The sequence below is a fragment of the Uloborus diversus genome, chromosome 1 (assembly GCF_026930045.1).
Source record: "Uloborus diversus isolate 005 chromosome 1, Udiv.v.3.1, whole genome shotgun sequence".
NCBI classification, from domain to species: Eukaryota; Metazoa; Arthropoda; class Arachnida; order Araneae; family Uloboridae; genus Uloborus; species Uloborus diversus.
Window position 1 is genome coordinate 108,814,397 of NC_072731.1, and position 21,781 is coordinate 108,836,177.

General features: G+C 35.6%; 1 protein-coding gene across 2 annotated transcripts in view; it reads left to right on the forward strand.

Annotated features, from left to right (window-relative positions):
* The window catches only part of LOC129219229 (trans-1,2-dihydrobenzene-1,2-diol dehydrogenase-like), a 36,054-nt gene that overhangs the window by 1,410 nt on the left and 12,863 nt on the right, over positions 1-21,781 (forward strand). For both annotated transcript variants that reach the window (XM_054853588.1, XM_054853665.1), the window contains exons 2-6: positions 2,687-2,778; positions 8,213-8,325; positions 16,249-16,412; positions 16,876-17,125; positions 19,982-20,106. In XM_054853588.1, coding sequence (XP_054709563.1) covers positions 2,690-2,778; positions 8,213-8,325; positions 16,249-16,412; positions 16,876-17,125; positions 19,982-20,106 — 741 coding nt within the window. In that variant the 5' untranslated portion in view covers positions 2,687-2,689. The remainder of the gene's footprint in view (positions 1-2,686; positions 2,779-8,212; positions 8,326-16,248; positions 16,413-16,875; positions 17,126-19,981; positions 20,107-21,781) is intronic.

Below are 21,781 nucleotides of genomic sequence, written 5' to 3' on the forward strand. Positions count from 1 at the left end.
ACGTGCCTTTTGGCAAAGCAGGTCGGGCAAAGTGGTTATAGGATTTAATTATATATTTATTTATAATTTCTTGACTTGTGTGCTGACTTAGATTTTCTGTTTCAATAGGATAAGTGCAACTATAAAAAGTTATTTTTTAGAATGGCAATTAATTAGTCTCTTAATTTAATCAGTTATTTCTTTATGTTTTATAAACAAATGTGCTGACTTTAAATTGGATAAGTACAACTGTTTAATAATTTTTTACATAATGGCAGGTAGCTAGTCAACTATGTTAATCATTTATAACTTCATACTTGATTGGCAAACGCACCAAACCAAATTTTGTTAATCTTACTCGCTTTGGGCTTCCTGGTCGGGCAAAGCGGGTTTTTAAAATGTTCGTAAAGTTTGATAATAAATAAATATTGGGTTTGAAATAATACAAAATCACTTTTTATTTTGAAGTTCAAGAGCCCTGCTAGTGAATAAAACCGATATTGTTGCGATAAAAATCCAAAAACTACAATTTTCGAGCGTTCTTCGAAAAAAAATCCACTTTGGGCTACCCTCTCCCAATAACTCTCGGGAGTTTTCCAGGAAATAAATATACAAACAAACGTACATTTCATTATTTAGGTTATCTTATATCACGTGTCTCGCTATCTGTCAATTATAAAACGAACAGTTCTGTATCCCAAGCTACGGCTAACTGATATCAAAGAGCAATTTTGATTGCTCGAAAAAAAAGGAATAATTAAATAAATCCATTTCTTAATTTATTATCAGTAGTATTATTTTACAAATTTTGAAATTCGCTTTTTGTGAAAATTCCAAATATGATGGTAAGTAAATCTTAATTATTTAAAAAAGGAGAGGTTTCTTCTTTCTTAGATATGTGATAAATAGGCAGTGATGTTCCCATCAATTTTTTTGAAGGTATAATCCCAGTAATCCATTACGCACAGTATGTGTATGCCATCATATGCATAATATGTCGTAAAATGAAATTTTTTGAAGTTTGAGTGTATACGCTGTGTGTCTAAAAAAAATCTTGAGAGTATACGGTGTATATAGACTATATCTTGCACTGTAAAAAAAAATTCCGAAACGTTACTGGTTATTTCCGTGGAACGTTTTGGGATTCCAGAGGTTTCCACCTATTTCCCCGTAAAATCAAGTATCTTCTCAAAAAAGTTTCCTGAATTGCTAAAAGATGCACGAATGCAGACTTCTCACTGATGTGAAAGACATTTTTATCTACCAGTTTAAAGATTGACTGAGCGTGTTTATTATGTGTATCAGATTAAGCTTGATTACGGCCCGTCCAGATTGACTATACTCCCAATGGGAGCAAGTACACTGGATAGCTGCAGCTTTATGAGGCAAGGAATACGCTTGGTTCTTGCTTGCAATTTTCGTGTAGCTTTGGCCATGGTTGCTCTAATACTTCTGGAGCTTTCGTAGTAAATCAGGAGAGTTCTGATCAAATACATTAAATCTATATAATTTTTCTAGAAGGTTCACGACTGGCTTTAACAGGAGAGATTTCCCAATATTTCAGAAAAAATACTGACTTTTATCGGAAAACGTTCCTGGTTTTTGTAAGATATGTTACTGGTCGAAATTAGACACATCAGCTATATATTTATTTCCAGGAACAGTGTGTGGGAACACCCCAAAATAGAAGAAACTATTGGGTCCGCGAAAAAAATTTCGACTCGGACGAATTTACGCGTTTTGACGACTGCTAAATTAATTTTGCAGGGTTTTTTTTTATTATTATTATTTATTTTATTTTATTTTATTTATTTATTTATTTTTTAGGGAAATGTGGGAGTGTGAGAGGGTACGTAATCAACTTTTTGTAGCCACTCAACCTCAAAACCTAGAGTATGAATTCGAACGAAATTTAGTACATACATGGACAAATATGTCATTTAGGGCGATTGGTTTTCAGAACAAATTCCTCCAAAGGGTAGAACAATCGAACGTTTTCTTCGATATGCGTAACTGCAAAATTTAAAGAAGTAACGAACGGAATTAAATAAAAATTTGATTTAAAAACTGAAAAATTAATACAATGTTAATGCGATGAGTAGGCTAGCTTTTGAAAGCAATTTCCTTAACCCATCATTCAAAATGTATCGGTGCTCTTAGCGTGTGCGCTCAAATCCGTAAACCGTAGCAATGACATATTGCTGATTCTTATATCTGACACCGATTCGTTTTATTGATTGATTTTGTTTGAGTATACTATAATTGATATGGCAAAAGCAGCTGCTTCCCCCGGGCCTCTTAATTTATTTTTTGTCTCCCTAGGGAGGCGCCTCCCACCATGCGCAACCCTCAAGATACCCTGCTATACATGGTGCGTTGTACCAATCCGCCTCTTTCAACATTAACATATAAATGAACGCATCCAAGGTCAAACATCTTTTCACCAGAGCTACACCATAGTATTCCTGAGGTTGATAGCAGTTGCTCAAGAAGTTGAAATATTGTGACTTTTTGGTCTGAAACTGTGCAAAACTAGAATAGAAAACATATTGTTGGAATGATATATGAGGCGGAATGTCAAATCTTCCTTAGTGGTTAATTAGTGAAAAAATAACGATACATATTTCTGGATTGTTGTACTGCGTTCTCGTGCATATAACAATGTTAATTTTTTACCGTTCGTAAAACTCAAGCATTTTCTTCGCAGAATATGGCAACGAAATGGGGTATCGTGAGTGCTGGAAAGATAAGTCATGATTTTGTAAACGCTGTACGAAGTATGCAGAACGATGATAATGTGGGTAAGTATAATATTGTTCACACCCATGATTGTCGGCAGTAATTATTCGACTCTTTTTTACAATCTTTGTTGATGGGAATTCATTTTATGAGCAAAACACTGAATTTTAAAGTAAATTTACTGAGCTAAACTGGAATACAATTCATCTGGAATGAACAATTTTGGAAATTCGGTCCAGAATATTACGACTAACCCCCTCCCCCCTGTCTTTAGGAAATTAATGCATTTACGTATATATAGGTGTGGTTTTTGGTTGTTTTTCGGTGTAATTTGTATTGAGTATATTATACCCTTTGAGCTCCTCTGGAAAACGTCGAAATGACGAGTCTGTCGACATCCCGAGCGATTTCAGAAAACTCGACCACATTCTGGCAGGACAAAAAAAAACCGCGTAAAAAGCCTGCTGCATGATAACTCGGAATTTTCACAAACTCGGTCACTTTTTGGTAGGTCGGGTTTTGAGGAATCTACTCTATAACAATCTGATCACATTTCCAGTGTCTAAAGTATCTAAAGCAAAGAGTCCGACTCGTGGGTCAGTGACAATGTGTTTAGTTCAAAACAGGAAGCTCTCGGGCTGCAATTCTCATGTCGCAGTCTGCTTTGATAAACGAGAAATTGAGCTGATTGATAAGAAAGCGCACGAGTAACGCTTGTTGAGTTAAATAAGAAATAAGAGTATCAAACAGCACAAATTTCAAGATTACTGCAGACACGTGTTTCGGTGTTACAAGGAACGTATTTTTCAAGTCCTTTCATTAACAAGATCATTTCTTTTACATTGAGAAAGGCGCTCCTTGTAACACCGAAACACGTTGTCTGCAGTAATCTGTAATTTGTGCTATTTGACGCTGTTACTTCTTAATTTACTTTTTACGCAAAATGTGTTTATTTAACTTTTTTACGTTACCTTAGGGTAGTTTTTCTTGGACTACTTCAACTCACTATGCAGATACGAGACAATCGAAGATGGGAGTGACAACAAACTGGTAGCCAAAATAAGTTTCACACACCAGCGAGAGTCAGCTGCAATAATGCGGTTCAACTCGTCTACTGAAGGCATAGCTTGGGTATATTAAGCAACAAGTTACCGTCCTTGCATGACACGCCCGTGTTGGCACTCTCATCTTCAATGAGACGGCATCGGCCTCCAGCTCGATAATTGACTATCTAGACAGATTAGTCAACAACGAGGACGAAACTACAGTCTCATGACCGGGCTGCCGGTATTTTGCACGTTTGTTCTGGCTTTTAAACTTACTGCCTATTAAAGCCAATGTACCTGCATTGCAGACATTTCCTATTACAGGAGCCATTGCGTAATATTGCAAAAGCTTCATAATTAATGAGATTATAATCATTCATGGAGTTACTGCAGACTTAAACGGAACACCTGTAAATATCGTCTTTCCCGGTGAGACGCTGCGTAAGCACAATTCAAGGGGAGCTTTTTTATTAATGGGTTTCTTGTGAAGAGGTAATGGTTATATTTCAACCGAGCAGTAGAACTCAGCAGCATTCAACTGCTAGATTAACACTCGATGCAGACCAGACATTTTGGTTTTTTCTGGGGGAGAAGGGCAAGGGTATAAACTTTATGCAAATCGTATCGGAAAACTACAAAATCCACACCGACTTACGTAAAAAAAAAAAAGAGATCATTTAGTTTTTTTCAAGTAAGGGAACAATTGCTCTGTTCTGACCGTACCCCCCGGAATCACAGGTCTGACCATGCGATAAATTAAACTTGCCTAATATTCAACAAATAATTTCAAATTAAATTCCTTTATTGTTTACTAATCTAATAAGAATCAAGAATCTCTAACTGGAAGATGAAGACCTAGGAGCTATTTGTAAGAACATCGAGCATTAGAAGAGATCCATTAAAAGCTGTGCAGCTAACACAGATGGGTCTGTTACGGCTGACTAGTCGACAGTTAATTTATCTTACCTTGAATCTGAGAACACCTTTTTCTTGAGACATCGTTAATCTAACGTAATGTTTTACTTCTGCGGAAAATAGGCACACAATACTTAATAAGGCACTCAAATTACGAATTTTATAGGCAGAAAATTAACTGATTTTTTAAGTGTGTTAGTAAGATTGAGAACAAACATAAATCACAGAAGACTTAATCCTTTTGATGTTGATCTTTAGGCTTTACAGATGGAAGAATAGAACTCCATTTTGTAGAATATAACGATTAAAAACTGTTCAACGATCAACAATTGATTTTGTGACATCACGCGGGCGAAAAGAGTGCTCTGAGATCCCCCCCCTTACCGGAAATGACATCACGATGTATTTAAGTGTTTATGAAAATATAGACACTTCAATTTTAAAATTTTCACCCAATATTTTTTTTTTTTTTTTTTTTTGCGATCGGGAGGGGGAAGGAATGACACCGCAAATTTCCTCCCTGGGTAACATCCGGGCTAGATAAGCCACTGAATCTTTCTACATAATATATATATATATATAGGGGAGACCAGTGCTAGTATGCGAAGGGGTAAATGTGCGAGTGGGCGAATTTTAAATAATTTTCTCGTTTTTGGTTTGACACCTGTGAATGAGATGACACGTAACCACGTAGATGCCTCGCTACTGTCAGTATTTTCAGCGAAATCGGCCAAACCAAACGTGTTGCACGAGAGAAAGTTGCTTTTTTTTCACAGTGTTAAGTTTTTTTTTCATTCTTAGTTATTTTCTTATAAACCATATAATAGTAGAGTAATTTACCAAAACTTATTAATATTGAATAGCCCATGCTTCTACACAACAAATGACATCTTATTCGGATTATTTTATGAAACCATTTTTAAACCAGTGTAACTTGATTTCAATACGGTGAGTTGGGACTAGTAGGTGAACTTTTTTCGGGGTAAGTGTGCAGATTCGCATATTTGCCCCAAGTTAAGCTTTTAGAGTCAAAACATTAAACAATAGAAATTTAAATTCTGTAAATTGTCAATTTAATAAAATAATTGCATTAGTTACACTATTTTGGAGCTTATCATTTCTTATAGACAAGCTTATTCAGTTGCCAAAATGCGAGAGAAAAAAACAACAACCTGAAAACCGCAGCAGATGTAATGCTACATGTATGATGCATTCCGTAGTGTGTAGATGACAGCTGAAATGTTTCCAGATTTCTTAAAGAATTTTGCCAAAAACACTAGATGTTCAAAGAAAAACCTCCGATTCTCTTACTAGACACTTAAGACTCCCACGTCAGTAGAAGGGCTTGATTTTTTTAAGGAAACTACTACACTACTAAAACTAATAATAACACAACTCTCTTTCCCACCACCTTGTAGCCATAAGTTGCTGCCTCCTGATACGTGGTCCATTGAAAAATTATATTAATTACGCCTGTCATTCTTGAATGATAAATAATCCAGGAAAGCCAATGACGATTTACGCCGTACCAACGGTGGTAAAAGTTGCTTTTTCACAAGAAGTTAGCCCCATAAATGTTATGAAGGGTTTCAAAAGAACTGGTGTGTTTCCCTGCAATTCAAACATTTTACAGGACTGTGACTTCATGCCAAATTATATCACTGATCGGCCAGACTCCCAATCTTTTGGATCTTATGAGTGAATCTGTTTGTCCCAGCAACAACCATGTTATCAGAAAGTAATAAAACTGGATTTACCTGACCTAGAACAGATTCAGTTGCTGCTTTATTCAAAAATTCAGATTTAGAGTTTCTTACTGAAGATGGTGCTATGTCTCAGCTATACCCACATACGCCTCTGAGCATTACTCCAGATCATATACGACCTTATACTAGGGGCCGTGATAGCCCGATCGGTAGAGTGTCGGATTCGGGGCCGGAGGGTCCTGAGTTCGAACCTCGATGGTCGAAGATCCACCGTCGTCATTAAAGGGAACTGGGCGACGTTAAATATGCTCGTGGTCTCAATGTCCTCCAAGTGAAACGATACCTCTGGGGGTGCTAGCGCCAGGTTGCTATTAGCTCCTGGACTAGTTCTAAATTCTCATTAACTGTACGATCCGGTGATGGTGCTGCCATCTATCGGTATAAAAAAAATAATGGAGGCAAGGCACTTAGTATGCAGTCTTCGACATAAATACAGTTGTAGTCAGTTGTGACTCGGAATCGGAATCGGAATCGGAACCTTATACTAAAGCTGGAGAAGGTCAGATCAAAAAGGATGGAAACGAATGAGGTCTAAAGCAATACTCTTTAATACTCCTGTCAAAAGGCTCCTCAGGAAGAAAGAATCTTGGCGGAAAAACGCAAATCATCACAAAAAGTCCCCAAAACATACAAGAAATCTCTGAATTCAAGAAAAAAGGAATATAAACCCAAAAGAAACATAAAAACGTAGAACGGAGGCATAAAATAGTTCATTTCAAATAATGTTTGCATTTTTCAGCATTTACTTCTAAAATCAGTTAAACCTTTTACTTGGCGTAACATACCTAATTTTAAAGCAATTACAATACTAATTTCGCTTTTTTTTCATGCATTGGTAAGTTTTTCTTGCTTATTCATTGAGACTTTATGTGAAATTTTCTGTGTCTATTATGAGTTTTTCTCAATTCGCTAACTTACCCCATACGGCTTGCCAACTTACCCGTGACGAGGCAAGTGTGCGAACTCTACGAAGGTTCACAAAAAATTATGTAAAAAATAGAAAAAACATAGTACTGTCAAAACAAAAATACGACTTTATTGCTGATACCATACAGATTATCCAAGCAATAAAAAAAAATTCTACTTTATTTACAACCTTTAAAAAATAAAGTTTAAAAAGTTCGCAAACTATCCCCGGTCTCCCCTATTTATAATATTAGCCATAGAAAAGCTGAATAATAAAAAGATTGAAAAAGTTGAACGATAATTCCAAAACATATACAGTAAAATCTGTCTGCAACGACACTGTTGAGGCTTTAAAAAATATTGTTGTTGACAGGTTATCGCTATAGACAGTTCGATTATTTATGCTGACATTTTTCTGGGACCAAGGAAAATATCGCTATAAACAGGTTTATTGCTATAGACAGTATTGTTATACACAGGTTTCACTGTATACATAGATATTTATTTATTTGTGTGGGTATGTGTTACCGTGAAAGACTAAAATTGGAGGTCGTCAATTCCAGTGGTGTAGCCAGAGAAATTTTCGTAGAGGGAAATGGCCAGTTAAAATCTTTTTCTATAGTCAAAAAATGAGATATTCTGGGTTTCGGAGGGAGATGTATCTACAAATCTCTTCTAAATTTGGCGCCTGGTAGAGTCACTGAATTTTACCGTCATTCACCGGCAATATTTGGTGCTTCGTCGATGTCTTTGATATGAGAATGTTGATATTCACAAGGCTAATGACGATATTTACCAGATTCCTGACTTTCACGGTAACATAATATATATCCTTTTGATGGATTTGGGTTTTATTCTATAGTTTGTAGCTGTTGCAGCACGTGAAATTTCATCAGCTGAAAGATTTGCCTCTCTTCATAACATACCAAAAGCATATGGATCTTACAACACACTAGCAAAAGACCCTGACATCGGTAAGTGATCAAATGTCATTCTAATTTTATTTATAGTTTAAGTTGTTTAATTCAATATCCTCTGATTCATTTAAAAGCATAGTGGATAAACATACTGGACAACATTCCTGAAAAAAGGGACATGGGTAAGGTGACCGACCGAACGTCCCGTTTTGAACGGGAACCCCAGTTCAGATTTTGGGTATCCTGTTCCATTATCTCCTCATATTCTAAAATATCTCGTTTTCTGAAATGACAGAGAAGAGAACACTGAATGCTTCTACCAAAAGTCAATAAGTAGAGCTGTTGAAACGTTTTCCTACCAATAAATTAACTTATGCATTGTCATTCAATATATTTTGTGCTTACCTGGACCTAATATCCTCATAAGTATTTTGACTTATGACTAATTTAATTACTAAGGAAAAGTACAGTTGCAAGTTGCAATTCTTCAATCATTGTTGATTTTAAAAATAAATTGTACGAAATTCTGTCAAAAACTTCATTCTTATGAAGTAGTCAGTACCAAATTCCCATGCAAATTTGCGCATCAAAAAAATACATTCTTCTCTTTTAAGTGCTCTTTCTGTTTTTTTTTTTTTTTTTTCTGCCGTTAACTATTTAAGAAAATGAATGAATAAATAGAGAAACACAAAATTTTAAAAAAAAAAATCATTTTTTTAAATACATACACGTTCAGTTGCCTAAAATTGGTAACTATCTCGGTTTGAGGAGAAAAAATAAATAGTCACCTTAGCGATATGCTCTTTTTTTTTTTTCCTAAATTGTTTTTTTTTTTTGGTTTTTCCTTTAAATTATGTTATTTTCCTTCGTACATTAAGGGGTTGTCTACAAATGATGTCACGCTTTGAAGGGGAGGGGGATTCATGAAATTATGACCGTTTGGAATAAAAGAGAGTTAGGGTATAGGTGAAAGTGACACTTTGTAACACAGGGTCTGGAGATTTAAAATGTTGAAAAAATGTGTGACATCATTTTTGGGCAGCTTCTAATCAGTGGCGTAACTACGTACCGCAAGACCCCGCAAGGCGGGGGGGGGGGGGGGGCCCGCAGTCTAAAGGGGCCCGAAAATTTTTGAGCTTTGTTTTCATTCAATTTTATTAAATTTTTCCGGAAATCAATATTAGTTCTAAAAGCTTCTATTGGTGCTGTTGCCCCCTACAACCCCAGAGACTATTGACCTTGGGCCCCCGATTAAGATATTGTGGTCCTAGGTCTCTTTTTAGGGGCGCTCATGAAGCCAAATATTACAATTTTTGCTATTTGCTAAAACAATTTTAGCCATTTGGGTCCCCAAATAGCAGGGACTCTAGGTCGTGGTACAGTTGTCCTATTCAGTAAACAGGCCCTGAAGAAGAGGGCCCGCGGACCAACTTCCCTGAGCGAAAAACAAACCTTGGGTCGGTGCAAAAAGTATTATATTGCCCTCCCTTAGGCCACCTGCCATGAACAGATGAGGAAAGTCCTGAAAAAAAATAAAAAAATAAATAAATAATAATAATAACCATACCGGAGCCCGGAAAAAGACAGCCAATAGAAGTTTTTGGGTAGGATCAGGATGGGGGGGGGGCGGAATCGGAAGGGGCCCCGAAATTTTTTCAGCTTTGCTTTCATTTAATTTTATTACATTTTTTCGTAAATCAAACTTAGTTTTATATGTTTATATTAGTTCTGGGCACCAGAACCTATTGGCCTTGGGCCCCTGATTAAAATATCAGAGGTCGTATGCCAAACACTTTTTCGGTGCCCTCTTGTAGCCAAACATTACAATTTTTGCCATTTGCTAAAACAGATTTCGCCATTCGGGGGCCCCAAATATCAGGGGCTCTCTAGGCCTCGGTCTGGTTGGCCCATTGAGTAAACAGGCCCTACATTAGGTGGAGGAATAACCTCCAACTCCTGACCTCCCAAGTTAAAGAAAAGAAATGCAATTGCTACTTTGTTTTAAGTTAACTTCTTTTGGGGGCAATTGCTAAAATGTATCACCTACAAAGTTGTCTTACTTTCTTTTTTTTTTTTTTTTCTCCAAACAAATAAAAGATATGGACTTAACCAAGAAGGTGGGAAAGAAGAGATCCTAAGGCTAAATAATTTCCTTTTACTTCTCCAAACACAGCCTATTGCATTTTCAAACATTTAACATTCTGGGAGGGAGTACGAAAAACCTCCTTCTCCTTAATGTGTCCAAAAAAAGGTTAAAATTGCTTTCTTGGAACTTCGATTTCGAAAAATTCCGGGGCCAAGCTCCGAACCTTATCTCTTCTCAAATTTGTGATTTTGAAGCTTTGATTTTAAAAAAATGCTGGGAAAGCCCCGGAACTCCATCCCTTCTCTTCAGGTCATCAAAGTGAACTACGTTTCAAGAGTTCAATTTTGAAAAATTTTCGGGAGAGAATCTCCAAATCCTCGTTCCTTTTAAAATTACCGAACATCATATCTAAAACTGCGTTTTGGGAACTTGAATATCAATTCTTTTTTCCGGAAGTTTAATCTTTGAACAGCTTCTCCTAACATATAACATCCTAAAAAACGCATTGGAGGGCCACTTTCGATAAAGTTAGGAGAAGGAATGAGGGGTTTGAAACTTTGCTCCATAATTTTTCGAAATCGAAATTCCAAAAAGGCTTACAATAGCATTTTTAAAATTTTAATTTCCAAAAATTTACAAAGAAGGTCTTTAAAACTTGCCTTCTTAATATCACCTAAATTCGCCTAAAATTGCGTTTCTGGAACTTCAATTTCGAAAATTCTGGGGCAGAGTCCCCAATTCAATCCCTTATTGCAACGTCATTAAAGGAGGCCTACAGTTGCGTTTTCAGGAGTTCAGTTTCAAACAATTTTCGGGGGGAGAGTCCCAGAACCCCCACTTTCAGAAACATCAACGAAGATTGTGTAAAATTACGTTTATAGAACTTTAATATCGGGAGATTTAAGTGTGAGCCCCTGACTTCTTCCCCCAAAGGTGACTTACGATCACGTGTTAAAAGTTTCGAAAAATTTATGGGTAAAGCCTCTGAACCTTCCATCCTCCTAACATCACTGAAAAACGTTTAAAATCACTATTTTGGAAATTCAAAAAACTCCGGAGGAGAGTTCTTAACATCATTCTTTCAGAAAATGTCATCAAAGGTAATGGAGTTTTAGAAGTTTAATCTCGAAATACTTTTGGGGATAACCCCCGATATCTCCGTTGCTTAAGATCATCTTTTAAAATTGCGGTTTTCGAACTTCCAATACCAAAATATTTGTGGAAGAGTCACTGATCCATTTCCATTACGTTACAAAAAAAAAGGCTTGCAATCGCGATTTTAAAACTTTAATTTCGAAAATTTTACGACAAAATGCCCTGAACCTTCATTCTTCGACATGTAGTATGAAATTCAGTTTTTTAAACTAGAATTTCAGAAGACTTTTAGAAACTCTACCCGAACCTCTATTTATGTACAAATATTATAGTTACAGTTTAATTCATATTGCTAATTCTTTGACACCTCATTGTGTCGAATTCTCCGGATTTCTGTAGCTAATGATCCCTTTCTAAACTAAAAGCAACATATATATATATATATATATATATATATATATATATATATATATATGTATATATATATATGTTTAAGTGTGTGTGTTGGAAAAAAATTGTGGGGGGCTAACAAAATCGAAAGATTGTACTACAAATATACATTAATACTATTTTTAGTAGGGGGGCCCAAAATCAGATTTTGCGGTGGGGCCGAAAATTTGAAGTTACGCTACTGCTTCTAATAGAGATTTAAGAAATTGAGTTGGTAAAATACACCTGAGACCATGTACCAGAACGAAATTCATATTAGAAAAAACATGACAATAACATCCTTACATTAGTACTTACACATTATATCACCAAACGTATTGGGATACTTTTAAATATTCACATTTTTACGGATTTCTCGAGAAATAAGATTAATTGTTCTGTAACTTTTTCTACATAAAAAGTATGCTTTAGCTGTCATTTTCAGTAAAAAGTAAATCCCACTTGCATTTTGGGGACCAGCAACTAATTGAGAAAACAACAAAAGATTTTCGATCATCATTCATCATAAATAGCTGAAAATGGGCGATAAGTTTCAGAAATAAGTTTAAAAACTCTGAAAAAAATTATTTTTATATGTTAGTGAAATCATCACTTATATTCACGAAGCTATAAGCATTTTTTTTTAACAATACAATTTCGGTCGCAAGTTTTTTGGCTCATAACACGCATAACACACTTTCCATCAAACTTTAAAAAACTTTTAGAAAACTTGACAGCATAAAAGACAAGTATAATAATAAAATTTGAAATTAAAATACCGAAATTTTCATGAAATATGAAAGTTTAAATCAATTGAATTTGCACTGCGAGTGTGCAACGATAGAAATTTATAACCTTTATAATTTAAATCTAAGTAGATCCCTCAACTCTAAGAAAAATTCCGGTTCTTGTGGCCAGGGGCGTACACAGAAATTTTGGCGCCCGTCACAAATGACTTTTACGGGTCCCCTCTATATTGTTTACCCCTATATTTTACCCCTCATTTTAAAAATATTGGGGTCCCTTCAGGTTCGAGCCTGAGTCAACAGGTGTCCCTTCATCCCCCCCCCCCCCCCCCGTGCACACCCTTGTTCGTGGCACACTTTGTGGAACACGGGGAGTATTAAATTTTTAAATTAAAAAAATCTTTAAAATTTTATTAAGATATCAGTCATCTAATGAGCCGAATTTCACTAATTCTTGGATAGACGACGAATCGTAAGGATTCGTAAATTTGCAACACCTGCCATCTATCGTTTAGTGTGATGCATGATAAAAACAGATTATATGCACAGATTATTGCATAGTGATAAAACATATACCACTGCACCATACATTCAGTTACTAAACTGAAAATGACTAAACTAGAAATGAGTTGGTGCAAGAGAAGTTGTTTTCTTTCTTTTCTTTCTTATTTTTTTATTTCCAGACACAGCTGCAACAACTGCTTTTTAGTAATCTGGACACCAAAGTTCACCAATTGCAGCCACCCGTGGTTTTTAAAAAAACGCAAAACATTTTAAATATTTTAAAGCCCAAAATATTTTTGTGACCCATCTTTAAAAAATTTAATCCCTTTTTACCAGTGTGGTGCAACAAACAGACGCATTTTTCAGTTTACTACTAGAACAGAAAGCTATTTTTAAAGCAAAAAAGTTATTTGAAATCGTTATGACGAAATAAGCATCCCAGAATCTAAAGTCGCTTTACGTTAAAATTTCTTCCTACTTTCAGAAATTTTCAGGGATTTTACACTCATATTGTTCTTTTGTCTTCCTGTTGATATTCATTTGAACTAATTAATCGGCATATTTACTTTCTTTTTTGTTTCCCTCCTTATTTCAATTCCTAAACTTGTAACATTTCCTTTTACTTTCTCCACTTCTTCGATGCTTTTTGCTGCGATAAGCTAACACATATCTTATCTCTTTCGATTTCAGCTCACATACTAAATGCGTTATTCAACACGCATGAATTACTTATTTCCTATGCATAGTTCTTATTTATGTACATACGCAATGTTCATGAAAGTTATTAAAAGTAATGAACTCTTCTTCGAAAAGGAAGGAAATTATATGCTCGCTTGTTCGGTTAGTATTCAATATCTCATGAACCCCACAACACTAGTCTGCATGTCAGCGGTCAATAACCCGTCGATCTCGGGCTCATTTTCAGTCGACCACGACCATATATTAGGCCTTTTTGTGTGTGTGTGTGTGTCAGAGTGATATAAATCTTTTTTAAAAATTCGGGGAGGGGGAGGGTGAAATTTCGTCTTTATTATGAATTCTTCGACATTTTGCCACACGTTTACACTTTCTGAAATCGCTTAAGTGCTACAATTTAAAATTCAGACATTTCTGCAGCTTTTTTTTTCCTTCAAAAAGTTGATCCACAAAATGAAATTATTGACAGACAAACCTTGTTATGGACGTTTTGTCAAACAAGAAAATACCTTTTAAAACAAGAAAACATCGTTCTGTATTGTATTTTAGTTTGTGACCTCTTTGTTTTCCCTCGTTTAGTTTACCAGTCATAATATGACGAGTACAAATTTCTCGGCTATTTTCATTTTATTCTATTTTTAGAAACGAGAAATTCAATGAGAAGGGTCCTATCGCAACTTGTGATTGCGAAAACATAATTTGAATTAAAGACGTCAAAATTGAATTTTTTTTTTTCCTTACTCAGCCGTTGGTTTGTGGGTGTACAATAATTTGCAATCGTAACCAAAAATAAAAATGCTCAGTAAAAATAATTAAAAAGTAAATTTTGATAACAAACTTAAGAAGTTAATTTATAAACTGAACTTAATTAAAAAGCTTTAACATCGAAGCTTTATGAGCTTTTGAAGCTTTTTAAATAATACGTCATCGTTTCGAGGCTTTTCTTGATTTAAGTCATCAGTTTAAATGTGTTTTTAAAAGTAGTTTTTTCACCATATACTTTTTATTATTATCTTTTATTTTGTTGATGCCGTGGGCGGACATTTTTATAGCTTGATGGTCGTTCGTAAGTAGAAAAAGCTTTTTAATCATTGCCAAGCACAAAAATGAATAAAAGTAACTATAAAGTTAATTTATGAAATACACCGCCAGCTCAGTCATTCCAGCCGAGGACTGCAGTTTCGTACTTATCAGCATTCATCAGCCCGGCATAGGAAAGTGACTGAGCTGGAGGTGGAAAACCTCTTAAGGGAGCCAAGACTGCCAAACATACTAGTAGCTAATATAAAATTAGCTCTGACCTGCACTAAGCACGATACTGCAGTCCTCGGCTGAAATAATTGTGTTGGCGGTGTATTTCATGTATTTCTGTCTTAGCCCTGACCATAGGGCGGTAACTTACGGAAAATACAAAGTTAATTGTTATGAAAATTAACGAACCCATTTCAAAGTTTAATTTGAGCAAGCATTGATTTCTAAATTTTGAGATTTTGAATAGTTTTAAATAATTTAGGTTTTTGAGCCTTTCTTTGAATCAAGTCGTCAGTTTAAAATCGTTTTCAAAATCTAATTTTCACCATCTTACTTGTTATTTTAAGGATAACAATGGGTTGTTTCCTTCAGTCAAAAGTAGTACATTTAGTCACTGAAACTGATAGAATAAGCAAAAAGAATAACATGGACCCAGAAAATTCTTTCATTTTCCCAAACAGTTATTTTTTAATTAATTTTTTTAAATGTCCGATTTTTGAAACAAGGCGTGGTCTAGATGACGTCTCAAATGATGCTTTTTGGAGCATCTTTGCACCGCGTTTCCAAGTTATGATAATCAAGAAGCGAATTAAAATTGCGCTCTACGCTTGCTATCAACCATATCGTTGCCAATACACTTGAGTAAAGAGGCGATTTAAATATTTTACTCTGAGAATGGCAACACAGAATGGTATTTCATCATTTGTGATGTCATCGGCAAGAAATGTAAACAATGAAAGATCAATGATTTAAGTAATTTTTTTTTAAATATTAAACTTAAACAAATTACTTAAAACATGCTTTGATCCTATGTTTTTAAGCATGTTTTTTCAGAAAAAAAAAACTTTTAAAATATTAGAAACGGCCCCATTGCAATCAAAGTTTTTATTTCTTGAGCAACCCTTTGAATGTTTTGCAGAACCATGTTTCTGAAAACTGGGACAGATAGTAAGAAAATTAACACTCTTTATTTAATTTTCTGCATTCTATGTACTTAGAAGTGCTGCACTGGCATCATGACAGTGCCAGTGCTTTACCATCAGGGTTTCTTTAATTGTTAAAGCTGCATCTATATTTCACAAGAAATTCGAAACTCTGATGGAAATCACTTTCGCAGTGAAAGTTGATACAGCGGTTTTCAAAAATGATCGAAAATGACAATACATGTTGCAGATGTCGCATACATTGGGTGCATCACTTCACAGCATTTCCCCGTCGCCAAACTGATGCTTGAAAACGGAAAGAACGTCTTGGTGGAGAAGCCTATGACCTTAAATGCTAAACAGACGAAAGAATTAATTCAGATCGCCCAAGCAAGGAATCTTTTCCTCATGGAGGTAAAAATTTTGTCTCATTAGGAAATTTTACTTTCTTTTTAAAACCCCAATGAATATTCCTGTGAGAAATCATTTCTCATTTGTACCTTAGATGAAATCTTAATTATCCTTACGCGAATAATCCATTTTTCTTCTTATTCAGAAATTCAGTCGATTAGAAAACATTTGTAGTCTCATTTAAAGAATCCTGGTGAAAATCATTTAAGTGTTATCCGTACATCTGTGCAAAGTCGAGAAGAGGAAGTTTCTTCGGTTTATCAAAAAAAAAAAAAAATAATAAAATAAATAAATAAATAAATAAATAATTTTACCTTTTTTGGACTGTCACTTTTTATTTTATTAAAAAAAAAAGCTTTGATTGCAGGTTTTTGCAGGTTTTACATTTTTTAGACAAACTTCATAACTTATAAAATTAAAATAAATAAACAAGGATGGAAAGAATGACTTGTCTGAGTTTTTATAGGCGATTTGGAGCAGATTTTTGCCTTCTTACAAATTTCTAATGGAACTTATTCGAGATGGTACCATCGGAGATGTTGTCCACATACATGCAAGTTTGGGAATCCCTTTGATTGACAGAGAAAGAATTGTCAAAAAACAGTATGGTGGAGGAACCATCCTCGATCTTGGAATATACCCGTTGAATGCAGTATCGATGATTTATGATGAAAAACCAGTTGAGATTGCATCGGTTGGACACTTAAATGAAGATGGTAAGTACGTACTATGACTTGAGTCGTGGAAATTGGTGAGTATTTTGGAAATTTCGAGATATTGACGGTATGGCTGGTTGTAAAGCTAACTACCGAACAGAACGACCTTGAGGTCACGGATTTGGACGAATCTCTAGATTTAGGTTAGTTCCCACTAGATATGAGCCCAGGTAAAGTGGTTTGTCCTAGTTTAGCTCCAGAATGCAATGGTTTTTCCTTTGAAATTAACCTTTTTTTTTTTTTTTACTCTTTTCTGAATATTGCACGGCAGTATTACCCAAGTGAATGCATTCACAGTATAGAACACATTCCACCGCCCCTACCTTGTACTAACAAGAGACGCGACAGATGTTACGAAAACAAATATCGCCAAACTTTCAAATTTACAAGAAAACGCTATTGCAGTTCTGGGGCCGAACCAATAAAGTTAGACCCTCTTTGCAGCCGAACTAAAGCCTATGTACTCAAACTATTTTACCTGGGCTACGATTTGACGATTGATACGAATTGACCTAAATCCAGAAGTTTATTCAAATTCATGACTCTCGAGTCTTTGCCGTTTGAACTACACTGATTTGCCAGAGCTCCAGAACTGCAAAGGCGTCTTTATTGGAATTTGAAACTTTGGGACAATATCTACCCTCCGACGGCATTCGACGTCTCTTGTACCACAAGGGGGGGGGGGGGAGATTGTGAATGCATTTAATCGACACAAACGGCAATGCAAACGAAGAAAAGAAAAAAGAAAGTTTAATTTCAAAAGAAAAATCATTGCTTTTCTGGGCTCAAACAGCAACTTTGGACACCCGTTGCAGCGAAACTAGGGCCTATGCATTCAAGTCGCTTTACCTAGCGTAGGGTGGTTTTTCAAACTGTTCGAGGTTTTGCAGTGTGGTTTTGCGTATCACGGCATAACATTTTATCCAACCTTATCTTCTGTATGGTCCCTTAAAACATTGAACTGGAATATCTCCTTCAGTTTTGATCGCACAAATGTCAAGTTTTTTATGTCAGTAATAGTTTTCAGTGGAGAGTATTTCTTTAAATATAAGTTAGAGGACCTAGGGCCCGTATAAAAGTTAAATTTTGTATTTTTTGACTCATTTTTATTTTTGCTTTTTCTTTTGCTTTTTCTTTACTTTGCTTTGCTTTATCAAACTTTCAATATCTCAACCCTGCATATGATTTTAAACATTTTTGTAATTAGAAGTATGCATCTAGGACTAACGGTTGCGAAAATAGAGGTTTTTGTTAAAACGGAACACCCTGTAGATATAGAAGACTGGAAGACACTTTCCTTCGCCTTCAGTGTCATATTTATATCGTGGAATTGCAAATGATCAGTAGTGCCCTCTCTCACGGTGGTTAAACCAGTTATCGTTGATCTGCGTCATAGACAGCGGTGATTAACTAGGTGATCCTTTACAACAACTTACTTTCATGCCATTCAAACGACTAGTGCCAAAATGGCAAGGCCATTTCATATTCGAGTGAAAAATTTATATATATATATATATATATATATATATATATATATATATATATATATATATATATATATATATATATATATATATATATATATATATATATATATATATATATATATATATATATATATATATATATATATATATATATATATATATGTATATATATATATATATATATATGTATATATATATATATATATATATATATATATATATATATATATATATATATATATATATATATATATATATATATATATATATATATATATATATATATATATATATATATATATATATATATATATATATATATATGTATATATATATATATATATATATATATATATATATATATATATATATATATATATATATATATATATATAAAAGACTATTGAAATAAGAATTAAAAGTTTCCAAAGTAGCCAAACAAAGGTAGTTATTATCTTTAAGTACTAACAAATACTTGGCAGGAGTCATTATGAACGAAAGTACTGAGTAAACATGACGCAAGTACAAGAGTTACTATCAAGATATAACCTCATCACATAAAAAAACTAATAGTAACATTATATAATCTATAGTGCGTAGTGTGTAACTGATAAAAAGGAGCAACTTTTCCTATGACTTCAGAAAACGGTCAAAATCCTGAAGGAGTTTCTGCTTGATAAGGCAAGAGTAAGTAACCACCATAAAGCCAGGGCCAAGGCAGATGCAAAATACCTACAACCCTGTGCATGCCCTACATGCAAAATAACATACAGAAACTGCAGTTTCGTCCTTTTTCTTACACATCAGGCTGGGATAGTCTACAATAGCTGTAGACAAATGCTCCCTCGTTGAAACTGATATTACCAACAAACTGGTGGTTAAAATTAATTTAGCACACCAGCGAGAGGCCGCAAGCAATAGTGCGAGCTGTCGGCATACTGCATGTAGTTCTGCCTTAGTCCTGCCTTTAAGATTGTAACTTATCACTTATTATCTAAAGTTGTGTTTCACTCTTCATTCCGAAGCTTCATTATGAAGTTGAGACGCACCATTGCTTGTGAATTCTCGCCTGGTGTGCTAAATTAATTTTATCTACCAGTTTGTTGGTCATCTCAGTGTCAATGACAGATCATCAGACTCTAGCTTGGTTGTTGATCTCTCCAGGCAAATGAATGTATAAAATGGACGAAGCTGCAAGCTCTGGATGTCGTAACCGAGCTGCCGGTATTTTGCACACAGTTTCTGGTTGATTCGTAAAATTATGCCGCCATACAGTGATGACAGTTAACCGTCCGAAATGTAATCAATATTGCAGATTTTTTTTACTTTAAAATATATTTAATGCTTGATAATGCGCTTATGTTTGTAGGCGTTGACTTAGCTATGTCAAGTAGCTTAAAGTACAGCAAAAATCGTACAGCTACTGTTACTACAAGTGGAATTACAGAGCTACCGAATGAGCTGGTAATAACAGGAACACGAGGACGTATAAAAGTAAGTGTATAATTGTTGTGATGCGAGTAATAATATTCACATTAAGTATTAATTCGCTCATTCAAAAATAAGTGAAAGTGTAAAACGGTCTTGCTGTGAAACAAGAAAGCAGTAAAGCGTCGGTAATACATATTATACATTTCTAACACTTTTCTCCGCACACACCCCACCTCTTAGCCGTAGGCCTTAGGTTCCATCTCACGGGGGGTCCGCGTAGCGGGCCCCCCGCGGGACTGAGTGCGGCGGTCGATAGTCGTCTGTGCTACGGACGGGCTTGGTGCTTATTGCGCCGGGGAAGGTCACCATACTGAGCTTCCGCTCAGCTGGGTGTTTACCCCTTAATGTGTGGGTCTTGCTCACCGTGAGATACGGTATATCTCCCCGTACCTCGTTAGTGTGCCATGACCCCCTGAAAGGGAATGGGGTTAGGCATAAACATAAACTACTGCATGTGTATAAACTACTGCATTTTATGTACTACGGCATAAACATAAACTAGGACACCCCGTCCATGTTGAAAGCAGATATAAATCTGTTTCGATTTCTTGGGTGTCCTCTCTGTGAATAGAAATAGAGATTAGTAGCTGTAAGGAAATAATGTTATCTGCTGCCGTAGTTGTGATACTCACCGATCATTTGCATGTCTCGGCTTAAAATGAGTAATCACATGATATCTGCAATGGAAATTAGAATAATTAGGTGGTGTATTCGAGGGGGGGTCAGTGGGGGTGGAACGTAGCTTCCTTCATGACCTAGAGACTCTTTCATCGTCTGGAAGCTTGTTGTACCTTACAATGCTCTGGGGTTTTTATTTTTTACATTGAACAATATATTATAACATTTAGCAGGACATCACATTACAACATTTAACAAAGACAATATATTACAACATTTATATTTTTGGTTAATTTTGTATTTTGCACATTTTTTTTTTTTTTTTTTTTTTTTTTTTTACCCCCAGAGTTGCTTACCGTCTCGAGGTGAGGGACTCACCCTCATGATCCTATGTGTCCCTTTCGTCACGACACCCCCAATTTGTCCCCTCAGGAGTACTCAGCTCTTGGGGTTGACTAGTGGTAGGGGGGTGGTATTAGGTTAGGTAAGCTATTTTAAAGAGGAGAGAGAATGCCCAGCGCGGGCCTTGTGGGAAGGGGCCCTCTCTCCAAGTCTTACTATTTATGTAAGTGCTGAAAGTTTGATAAGGGGTAGCTATTTGAGCTGAATTCCCCTTGTCCTTATCTGGGTAAGGCTCTTGTCACCATCTGTAATATTCTAAGAAGTCCGATTAGTGTGGGGCCCTTCCCCCGGCCCCGTGGGGTATCCTGTAAGAGAGATGCTACATTTACCCCACATCGAAACTTCCTTTATCTTTTTTGTCTTTTTTTTTTTTTTTTTTGGCTTCGTCTTTGCAACCGGGATTGGATGTATGGGGACGTGGCATAGGATGCGAATTTACCCCTTACCCGGTGTCCTGAAGTACTTCTTCGTTTTCAAGTAGGAATTGCATAAGATTTTTAATTTTTCGTCGTTGCTCTCTGTCCGAGAGAAATTGTTGTGCCCAGGTTTCGTCTTTTATTTGTGGTCTTGGGATGTGGAAGCTCTGTGTGATCTCGCATTCATAGACGTAATGATCCACATCTCCCACCTCCCCGCATGTGCAATTCCCATTACCTTT